Genomic DNA, 12500 nt, shown 5'->3' on the forward strand with positions numbered 1-12500 from the left:
TTTTTTCTTCTGCGCTAGCCTCGTGAGACCATCCTGATCTTGTGAGCTCACATTATTTAATTCTGTGTGAAACAAACCATCTGGCGCACGTCAGGTTACTTCTGCGCAGGGGCACAGCTAAAGAACATGGAGGATAGATTTCATATCCACCCAAAATACTAGGCTTATGTATGAAATGAAAAAGACTAAAACTAAGGACATTTTCTCAATAATTTTAGTTTATTTTAGTTAGTTTTGTAAACACACAATACAGTTTTAGTTAGTTATAGTTTTTTTTGTATGGCCTAGTTTTTATTTTTATTTCAGTTTACTAAAATGTTTTTTCACACCTAGTTTTCGTTTTTTAGTTAGTTTTCGTTAACTATAATAACCTTGGTGTGTGTGCGAGCATCCATGTGTGTATGCCTGTGTGTGTGAGCATTAGAGAAGCGAATATTGCGGATATATCTGCGACATCTGCAGGTGGGTGGGCCAATAAAAATCAACATTGTGATTCATTTCGGGTGGATTGCGGGTGGATTTGTCCGTTATATTCGTATTTAATAACTACTATAATTACATATATTATAACAACTGCGAGAAAGCGCGAGACCTGCCAGCAGCTCACTCAAATACCCTCGACCACTTCATCAACCGAGATCCTGCGAAAGCGAGCCTATAATCTTTAAATTGTTTAAGTCAAGAAAATGCGCCTATATGAAAAGCGAATGAGCATGAACGGCTGGACATAATTTAAATGTAAATACGAAAATTCATGTTTGGCGGGTTGGGTGCGGGTCTCTAAATTTGAGAAGATAATGACGTCGGGTGGGTGGCGGGTGGATGATTGATGAGTGCATGCGGATTCGGGTGAGCTCAAACTCCATCCGCGCATCTCTAGTGAGCATGTAGCCTATGTGTGTGTGTTTGTGTGAGTGTGTGTGTGTCAGTGGCGGCTGGTGACTCAAAAAACTGAGGAGGACAGGAGGAAGAGAGGCGAACCGCCCATGGGCGCCGGGGGGCACTTTCCCTCAGTCAGTTATTATTTGAAATATCAGCTTTAAAGTGGATTTACAGTCAATTTTAGCATATGGAAAACTGAATAACACTTTCTTTAACTACATGCAGCATTTATTTATCATATTCATGATAAAATATTACAAAACAACAATAAAACATTGTAAGCAATAGTTGTTGTAATGGATTGTACTCTTCTCTAAAGAGAGAAAATAATTGATATTGGTGAGGTGCTGGAGAGGCTAGGTGATATATGAAAAATGTTTTTGATTAGGGGACACTGAGGTGTGCTGGCTCTCAAACAGTTTGTTGGCAAATAGATTTGACAACTGGACAATGGAATACGTTGCACAGCAAATGCAGTATCCAACAGTTCGCTCATGACTAGCTAGCAATGGTACAGCTATGGGATTAGGGATTTGGGTTGCTGTCAAAGCGGACACTCTTATGTAGCCTACTATCAGAACAATATGAACATTCTGTTGAAAGTTTTCCATCCACCCATCCATCACTGGATGCGGAATAAGCACCGCAAAGCGATCAATTCTCACGCAAGCAGGAGCCAGGCTGTGGATTTCTCCGATCCGGTGTTGCGACCCAGTCTCTAGAAATGTTTTGGACGAGTTTCCGACAGTTTGCGCCTCCAGCCAATCTGCGCGCCTGCCTATGCCGTAGCCTGACGTGCACCTCGTAGCTAACATTACTGGCTATTCGCCTTCACCTCAGCTGCCATATTGGTCAGTCTGACGTAATGAGGGGTGAGGATGCGGAAGTGCCCGTTGCCTTCAATGTTAAAAGTTTGCTGTAAAAACACCACTTAAAGTCCAGGTTAACCCAGTTCAAATTTTTGTTATGAGCTTCACACACCACAGGAAAACATGTCATTAACCACCCAGCCAAATCTGAGTGATTAAAAATGTCGCTAAGTATATAAAATAAGGCTTCAAAATCGGTTAAAAATCAGCAGCATTCTCTGGTCTGAGACCGTGGGGGCGTGTCTGCTGAAGGCACCGAAGCCACACCCAATTGCGTGGGGAGGGGGTGTGGAGGGAAGAACCTGTCAAATAGTACCGTTCTCTGGTCTGCATAGTCACACTGGCACACCGTCTCTTTTGTGGTAGGAAGGCACAGCTTTGTGAAAACAGAGAGGAGTTGAAATTACACTTGTCTAATGAGTCAAACGCACAGATGCTTCCTCCTAACCTACCTCCTGACAAACAACACAGGTAAAACTGTAGCTTCTCTATACCAACGCGCCAGTGTTACTGCCCTTAGATGCAAAATACAAAAACAGGCAACGAGGAATGTATGAGTCTGTCCCTATTTTCTCCCTGCCACCTCCGGACCCATTCCTATCCCTCCCAGGCGATCCTGTCGTCCCTTGGGATCAATGGAAAAAGTTGTTTAAAATGTACCTTTTAGTCACTGGCTTGAACAGCGCTGATAGCGCGAAGAAGCGTACACTACCGGAGTTGATAATCGGGACAGACTCATCCACTCTCGTTGGCAATGTTATGTGTGAGAATAACGAGCACTCGGCTTCAACTTTCCCGCACCAACAGAACTGGAATGTTCAGCCAGTAGCCGCCGAGCACCGCTTTACTGGGAGAGGGTGCGTCTTTCTCCAGCTGCAGCTGGTCTACCTAACCATCCCCCTCGCTCCCGCCTCCCGGTCTCCCGCTGGACAAATATATTGTAACCATTACCGGTGAACCCATACGCACATCAGGTGCCACAAATATGGCAGGCAGTTTCTGTATAGTTAACGCTTATAGTCATAATATATCATCCGTAACGTTATTTGGTGGGTGGTCGCCTGGTCGGTGCTGCTAGCTATGTTAGCTAGACTAAGGTTATAGGCTATACACACTCCCATCTGCAAGCTACATAGCTAATGTTAGCTATAATTCCTCCTAAGATATAATATAATTCATCATAGCTGACATTACCACATAAATGTCAAGACACATTTTGTAGATTAACGTAGCAGTGTATTTCCCTATTGCTTACGTTACCTAGCTAACGTTATAACGTTAATTAGCTATAAGCACACAAGGCAGCGGTGTCGGCACCAAAGGTTGATGCGACAGGAGGAGAATGGAGGCCGGGGAGGGAGATGGTTGACAGGAGGAGAATGGAGGCCGGGGAGGGAGATGGTTGACAGGAGGAGAATGGAGGCCGTGGAGGGAGATGGTTGGCTCCGCCGAATTCACCAGGACCAGTCGTGAGTCCGTGAAACCCAAAAGCCTCATATTATAATTGCAGAAGCTTTCGGGAGTGAAATGTTTGCTGCAGAGGCGGGCGCTAGCGGTGACAGACTCTGTAACACCATGGCTCTTCAAAAATGCTAACCATTTGCTTCTCATTTCAGCTTTACTCGGGAGTGAAAGAAGGAGACCTTATCATCCCATTCCTGCTGGCATCCAGGAAGGATGCATATTCGTTTAGTTTTATGCATAGGCATTGCTAACTAAGAAAAACTAGCTAATTCTAGACTGTTGGTTAAAACTAGCTAATTCTAGACTCAAGGTTGAGCAGGAGAACCGAAGATTCAAATCCATTCTAGCTTTATATAGTGTTAGGGCGGGGATATGCTAAGAACACCGCTCTACGTCATCCGGTACCGTTTTAAGCCCGCCCAGAAAATCCAGAAATCAAAACTGGTCAAAAACACAAAACTGGTCTAGCTTCACAATTCAGTACTACACATGGTTCATCCCATTTTTACATGTTATCAGCAATGCATCACTAACACATAGAATGTGTTTTCAAGCAAATCTCTGATTTTGGTTAACTGGGACTTTAAAGAACCAAAATAGTCAAAATAATAGGCTGAATACACTATCGGGGTTACACACTCATCATTACCAGAATCTGATTGTAATCGGCACTTCCGCATCCGCACCCCAGACTGACCAATATGGCTGCCAGGTGAATAAGGCGAATAGCCAGCCAGTGGAACTGTCGTGTTCAGACGGCTCTAGCTCAAAAAGTATTTATCTCATCTTAGATATTTAGATGGCTAGAATCAAGACAAATAGACGAACAGTTTGATGTATAATATGTCCCATAATACTTTCGGATGTATTATATTATGGAGCTCAGCTACGAACACACAAAAAGTCTCCAATGGCACAGGGAAGAGAAACACAGACATCAACGCCGACTCAATCGGCCTTCCCTGTGGTTAATCCGGAATCTGGAATGTGATTGGACTAACAAAATGTCAATATCTGAATCCTGTTAATACAGGGCCGGAGTACTAGCCTCCCTTGCGGTAATTTTTCAGCGTTTTGGCCAATCACAAATTAGCAAGAAAAAAATGCATTACATTGATTTAAGAGAGAAGAACCCGCCTTAAGGGAGGCTAGCCTCCCTTCCATAGATATCTATGGGTCCTCCAGCTGCATGTTATAGATGTCACTGTTGGAGCTTTAGAATTTTAATAATGGGTTTTTATCCATAGGGAAAACCTGCTTTATGAACAAAACTGAGATAATATTAATTATGAATAAATAAATTCATATATTTATATTTTAATCCCTCTCTTCTCTCCAAAAACTGAGGAGGACTGTCCTCCCCTGCCTCAATGGACGAGCCTCCACTGGTGTGTGTGTGTGTGTGTGTGTGTGTGTGTGTGTGTGTGTCATCCTATTGACTTATCCTCACTGAGACTAGAGGGATGCAGGTAGGTGGGCGAGTAACAAAAACATGAAGAGACAGTGACAGTTTGCGATCAGACTCATCCCTGAGCTCATCGTACACATGACAACAGACTCATCCCTGAGCTCATCATCCACATGACAACAGACTCATCCCTGAGCTCATCATCCACATGACAACAGACTCATCCCTGAGCTCATCATCCACATGACAACAGACTCATCCCTGAGCTAGTGAATAAGAGCTCTCTCTGTTTTCACAAGATGGGGAAAGCAAGAAGCCCCCCCACCTCCCACTTCACCCCCTGTTCCTCCTGGGCTAGAGGTACACCACCCAATCAGTCCAAACCATACGGCCTGAGATACTTCATCCTCAGGGCTTGGCGCAGTGTGCAGATCTGAAGGCGTGTGGTTGTGATCGATGCAGCACCACAGTAGGTGCACAGAGGAGTTCAGTGAAAGAGTACGGAAAAAAAACATACAGAAGAACAGATGCTCTTCAGTCCGGTCCCTGACCAGGACTTGGACTGAGCACTTGGACTTGGTCCCCGGGCGCCACTGACGAGGCTGCCCTCTGCTCCTGGCTGCCCCTGGAGAAGGACAGCTTGGATGGGAAAAAAGGATGAGGACAAATTCCACCGGCGACCACTGAAGATGCATGTGTGTGTGTTGTGTGCTGAGTCGCTGATCACGTCTGTGTACTTGTGTGTCACTGTGGTTGATTAAAGACCCCTTGAGGTCCAGTTATTATTATTATTGAGGTATATTATTATTATTATTATTATTATTATTATTATTATTATTAGTAGTAGTAGTAGTAGTATTGTTATTATTATAATAATAATATGTATTATTGTCATAATAACACAAATAACAATCAGAATCAATAATAATAATAGTAATAATAATAACAACAACAATAATAATAATAATTATTATTATTATTAAATATAATAACAACAGCAATATTAACGGTAATATCACTATTATTATTATTATTATTATTGTTATTATTACGTAGTCCCCCAGCAGTAGCCCGTCTGGTTACTTAACCAAACCACACATTGGAGCCCAATCCCAAACCAGCCCCTACTCACTCCCACTCAGCCACCAAGTGTCACTCCGAGTCCAAATTAAGTGTCACTCGCAGCTGTGGAGGGCACTCTCAGTTGAGGGGAAGGGTATATAAATGGAAAAAGCCAAATGTGGGACGGACTCCCCACTCCACCGGAACAGGGCCGCCACCATGGCATGTTTAGGTGATTTATGGGAAAAATGTTTATGAAATAAAATTACAAATCACCATAATTAAATACATATATAATGAGAAATGGTCAAAAATCCAAACGCAGATATGTTTTTGCAAATGAACTCTAACCCTAAATGAATACTATACTGTAACACTGTCCTGAGACAAATACATCAATCAATAAATAACTTACTCCCATGTCTCTTTGGCAGCATTCCTTTTTTTGTGAAGAGGCATTTGCATGTCGCAGCAAAATCAGCTTCCACCCGCGTGGGAGTCCAATGCTCTGACCACTACTGTACTTGTGGAATTTAGGTAAGGGATAAAACGGTCGGAGTGAAAGGATGAACGTGTGAAAGTTTGGGGTATAGTCCCATAAAATCATCCGCACCGGGTCTTGAACCCTGGTCTCCCGGGTGGGAGTCCTATGCTCTGACTCTACTTGGGCAGCAGAGAGCGGCGGGTTGATTTTGTTGTCCTTCTTGATTTTGGTGTGCTGGGACTACAGCCTCTTGTGGTGCCAACAGAGAAATGCAGGCCAACATTGTTGGGAGTAAGGGAGGGAGGGAGGGAGTGACGCTATACTAGGTCCGCTGGCTTCCAGACACGCACACAAAGGAAGGACGAGGAGAGACAAAGGAAGGGAAGGAGCATAACGAGGGATTGCCATTCACTCTGAATGTAAATCACACACACACACACACACACACACACACACACATACACACACACACACACACACACACACGCACAAACACACACACATACACACACACACACACACACACACATACACACACACACACGCACAAACACACACACATACACACACACACACACACACACATACACACACACACACACACACACACACACATAACATACACACACACACACACACACACGCGCACACACACACACACACACACACCGTTGTATGCATTTCAGTAATCTAAGCTCCAAAACTCCATATTGACCGTAAGTGCACTGGCCCCCTGTCTCCTTTAGATGGCGGCAAAGCTACAACCCCTGGTCTCTTCCATTCCTGAGACTCTGAAGTACTGTCAGCCTATCTGTATGAGCTGAAGTACTGTAGTGTCGGTGTACCTGTATGAGGTGAAGTTGTCGTAGGATCCCACAGTGTAATGTCTGAACAGTCTCTTGGTGCGGTCCTCTCGTGTCTCTGAAAAAAACACACACACACAGATACGCCCTTCTCATTTACTGAAGATACAACTGTTATATCAACTTCACAACTATTTCAAGTGTCAAACATTGAGAACGATTTTGAGAAATAGCAGATTTCAGAGTCAGAATCAGAATCCGACAACTTTACACATACAAGGTTTACACACACGAGGAATTTGCTTTAGTCTGTTGGTGCATGACAATAAATCATAGTGCATGAACAAGACAGGGCAGTGCAAAATATACTATAACGAAGTGGCTAATACAATACTATACCATACAATATACAATACAATCTACATTTAGAAGTATTGTGATGGCAGGTGTGTGTGTGTGTGTGGGGGGGGGGGGAGGGGGGGTGCAGGTGGGTGTGTTTATGTGTGTTTGTGTCTCTGTGGGGCAGGTGTGTGTGTGTGTGTGTGTGTGTGTTTCTCGGTGTTTGTGTGGAGCAGGTGTGTGCGTGTGTGTTTCTGTGTGTGTGTTTGTTTGTGTGGGGCCCCCGGTCAATGCCTGGGTGGATTTATACTGTGGAACTCTGGGCAGATCGATGCCCCCCCTACACAAATGCACGCACACGCACACACACACACACACACACACACACACACACACATTGTTCTCCCTCTAAACGACAATCTGCTGACTACAGGCTCTGAGATACTGGCCGGCCACCAAAGCTCTAAATTGGACAGCGATGTGTGTGTGTGTGTCTGTGTGTGTGTGTCTGTGTGTGTGTGTGTGTGTGCGTGCGTGCGAGTGTGTGACAGACTGACAGCTATGAATACCTCAGAATGTGATTATCACACAAACACTGACAGCCATAATTAAAGACCAAAGTCATGTCTGTCTCCACTTCCCCAGCAATCTATTTCCACCTCTCATTTCACCCCTCTATATCTAAACTCTATATCTATATATCTACATCTCTCTCTCTCTCTCTCTCTCTCTCTCTATATATATATATATATATATATATATATATATATATATATATATATAACTCTATATCTATACCTCTATATCTATATATCTACATCTCTATATCTATATCACTCTCTCTATATATCTATATCTATACCTCTATATCTATATATCTACATCTCTATATCTATATCTATCTATCTCTCTCTCTCTATATATATATATATATATATATATATATATATATAAATATATATATACAGTAGGATCCCACTTATCCGAACCCAACGGGACCGAAGGTCGTTCGTATCTCTGAAATGTCCGGATGACTGAAACTTATGTTAAAATGCACCAAATTCAATAAGTGGTATACTTGTTTCATATAGACTCATAATAGACCAATAAATACCCTTAATTACTTGTGAAAATGCATCAAAATTGCAATCAAAAAGCCAACTAAACTCATATAGCCTAGCCCATAATAGATCTACAGTAGCCTATAATAAAATAACCAAATTTCCACTTGAGTGCATGCTTTGATCAAATACAGTACTTTATTCTCAAATGAGGCGTACGCTGCATCCATAGGCTACTATATTCGCAGAACAAAATGGTATAGCCTAAAAACAACCCAACATTAGAACAATTAGAGCAAATGATAATCAATAAATAAATAAATGAAATGACAGACAAGTTGTCGTGTCTTAGGCTATTGTAGCCTAAAAGAAAGTCTCTAAAACAACCGATGTAGGCTAACATGGCCTAGGCTGTAGGCTATTATTTAACAAATACAGTAGGTCTAGTAGGCTAATCTACATAACCACAACAGGTCTGTGTTCCTGAAGTCCATTAACTGGGAATGAAAAATGACTCGATGCTCCTCTGCTTCAGGTTGCTGACGCGCTTTCTGGCTACCAAGGAATGCAGCTCTCGCGCAGCAGACTCGTTTGCGTTTTGCACTCAACTTTAAAGTAACAAATAAATTAAACGTGACAGTAGGCTACAGCCTACAGGCAACATGTAGGTCTAGATACAGTTCTGTTTTTATTCACAGTAGGATACAGTACTGTACTGTAATGAAAATCCTACAGCAGGCTAAAAAAAAAAAAAAACATTTTTAAGCCTGTCCGGTAGACCGGGAGGTTCGGATCTCTGAAGTTCGGATGAGTGGGGTCCTACTGTATATATATATATATATATATATATATATATATATATATATATATATATAACTCTATATCTATACCTCTATATCTATATATCTACATCTATATCTCTATCTCTATATCTCTCTCTATAACTATATATCTATATTTACATCTATATCTCTATATCTATATCTCTATTTTTCTACTGTATATCTATATCTATATCTATATCTAGAGCAGGGGTTTCAAACTCCCGGCCCGTGGGCCATTTGCGGCCCGCCCCACCCCTCCTTCCGGCCCGGGACATGATGTCAGGAATATAATGTAATCCAGCCCCAAAAAAATGTATTGTAGCCTACACGGCGCCGGCAGGCAGGCCAACAATGCAAAATACAAGTTGTTCAAATGTGGGGTGAAATGCTGCATAGTCACAGTCCATCCGCACGCGACTATGAACAGAAAGCAGCTCGCCACCGAGAGGCTGTTTTCATGGTTAACTAACCATATATAGACATATAGATAGGATTACAGAGATATATAAATATATAGATATAGATATAGAGATAGAGATATACTCTAGATCAGGGGTCTCAAACTCAAATTGGCTTGGGGCCACTGCTGGTATTGTCAATTCATAGGAGGGCCACTTCAATGTCAACTTCAAGGACTACTAACAATAAGAAAGTGCAATATTTCTGAAAACGTCATTTTTCATTTCCTTAACTAGACTCACAAATCAGTCTCTAAATGTTGCAAGACTATTCCATAACTAACATTTTCATCATACAAATTCAAATCTATACATTTTAATATATTTTAACCGTTAGTGCATTTTTTCCCCCTTACTTTTATTTGATCTTGAATAGCCTACATTTCTACATTATTCTATTTAGGCTGCAAGATGCATCACTACTGTAAGCCTGGAACACAGGCAGTTTCAAGAAAGATGGACATTGCAGTATTTTTTGTGGATTTCAATGGAAATGCTACTGTACCTGCGTGATATGCAAGTGGCCGTTCTAAAGGAATACAATGTCAAGAGATATTCATTACTAAACATGGAGAACAGTGTCATAGGGAGACGAGAGGAAAAAACAAGCCACACAGCTGAGAGGGCTAACGACCCAGCAGTCTTTCAAGAAATAGAGTAGTAGCCTACAAGTGTCTGGCAAGAAATGGAAACAAATTTGAACTTTAATAAATGCAAGTACAGGTCCAGGTCAGGCTTACAGTAGTGATGCATCTTGCAGCTAAAATAGAATAATGTAGAAATGTAGGCTATTCAAGATCAAATAAAAGTAAGGGGGAAAAAATGCACTAACGGTTAAAATATATTAAAATGTATAGATTTGAATTTGTATGATGAAAATGTTAGTTATGGAATAGTCTTGCAACATTTAGAGACTGATTTGTGAGTCTAGTTATGGAAATGAAAAATGACGTTTTCAGAAATATTGCACTTTCTTATTGTTAGTAGTCCTTGAAGTTGACATTGAAGTGGCCCTCCTATGAATTGACAATACCAGCAGTGGCCCCAAGCCAATTTGAGTTTGAGTTTGAGACCCCTGATCTAGAGTATATCTCTATCTCTATATCTATATCTAGGCCTATATATTTATATATCTCTGTAATCCTATCTATATGTCTATATCAATATCTCTATAATATGTCTATATCTATATCTCTATATCTACTGTATATCTATATGCTTTATTGGCATGAATGTCAGGTGAAAAATATTGCCAAAGCATCAAGAATACAATTCAATAATAACATGAGGAAACAAATTAAGTATACAGTTAATTAAGTAAACTAACAAATAGATGAAATATATAGATAGATAGATAGATAGATATAAAATAGGTTATAAAATAGATCAATAAAGAGACAATTAACAAACAAAAAATAATAATACAAAATCAAATGTATCCAATGTCACATGAAAAATAAATAAAAAGATAAATGAACAAACAACAACAACAAAAAAGATTAACATGCTAGTCTGGTCAGAGAGTGTATCCACAGTGTGTCCACAGGAGCAGGTCGGGTTCCGACGCAGGAGATCTACTGTAGATCAAGTCACTTTGATGACTCAAGACATCGAGGACAGCTTTTCGGCTAAAAAGAAGGCCGGAGCCGTCTTTATAGACCTGACGACTGCCTACAACACCGTATCGCACCTGCAAGCTGCTCCACCTGCTGCCGGACAGGCACATGGTCAGCATGATCATGGAGCTTGTCCGAAACCGCAGCTTTACCCTCACCACCGGTAGCGGACAGCGAAGCAGGTTGCGATGCCTTAAGAACGGCGTCCACCGGAGATTTGCCCTGGCCCCCCTCCTTTATAACATCTACATCTACGACCTGCCGATCACAGTCTCCAGGAAGTATGCCTACGCAGACGACCTCACAATGGTGCACTCCGCTGGAGACTGGCAGGCCGTGGAGGAGACCTTGAGCCAGGACATGCAGACACTAGTGGCATACCTCTGGAAATGGAGATTGAAGCTCAGCGAGGCAAAGACGGTGTTGGCGGCCTTCCACCTTAACAACAAGGAAGCCTCAGAGTGCACATCGATGGAACACTCCTGCCATGCAGCGGAGAATCAACCTATCTTGGCGTGACATTGGACAGGTCGCTCGCGGTTCGCTGACACCTTGAGTCACTGCGCAAGAAGTTAACAGCTTGTGTGGCGTTGATGAGGCGACTGGTCCGATCAGGCTGGGGTGCCGGCGCAAAAACACAGTGTACGGCAGCCCTAACCCTGGTCTACTCGACCAGTGAATACTGCACACCGGTTTGGTGTTGCAGCGCTCACATCCGCCTCATCCATTCGCCTATCAACAAAGCCTTGCACATCTTGACAGGATGCTGCGTCCCACTCCTGTGGACAGCCTTCCCATCCTTGCAGGCATCCAGCCCGCTGGCCTCCGCCGCACAGGAACCACAGCACGTCTCGCTTGCCGAGCCATGGAGCCTAACCACCTGCTCCAGGACAGGCTCACTGCAACAGCGGAGCCTCCCCGGCGTCTCAAGTCGAGACACAATGTTGTGTCTGCTGCACGGGATCTCCTGCAGCAATGCAGAGATCTTAACACGAGACAGGATGGGCGGACTCCACCTGGCATGCGGAGTAGGAGGCAAACACCTCCAGACTCTGTGATTTTATCCCGGCCGCCGGTCCTTCCCCTCCCAGGATGGACTTACCCAGACCGGCGTGGGTGATGCTTAATTGCCTCCGAACCGGCGTCGGACGCTTCTGCTCATCGATGCACAGATGGGGCTTGGTACCTTGTGTGGCGTGTGATTGTGGCGCCAAGGAACAAACCGCAGAC

At 42.8% G+C, this 12500-nt stretch overlaps 1 protein-coding gene across 1 annotated transcript in view; it reads right to left on the bottom strand.

The window, feature by feature from the left end:
* shank3a (SH3 and multiple ankyrin repeat domains 3a) overlaps positions 1 to 12500 on the bottom strand; it is a gene marked incomplete at both ends in the record, with an annotated part of 197232 nt that overhangs the window by 23204 nt on the left and 161528 nt on the right. The window contains one exon of the mRNA XM_084453217.1: positions 7015 to 7090. Coding sequence (XP_084309343.1) covers positions 7015 to 7090 — 76 coding nt within the window. The remainder of the gene's footprint in view (positions 1 to 7014; positions 7091 to 12500) is intronic.

Source organism: Borostomias antarcticus (genome assembly GCF_949987555.1).
Source record: "Borostomias antarcticus genome assembly, chromosome: 18".
NCBI lineage: Eukaryota > Metazoa > Chordata > Actinopteri > Stomiiformes > Stomiidae > Borostomias > Borostomias antarcticus.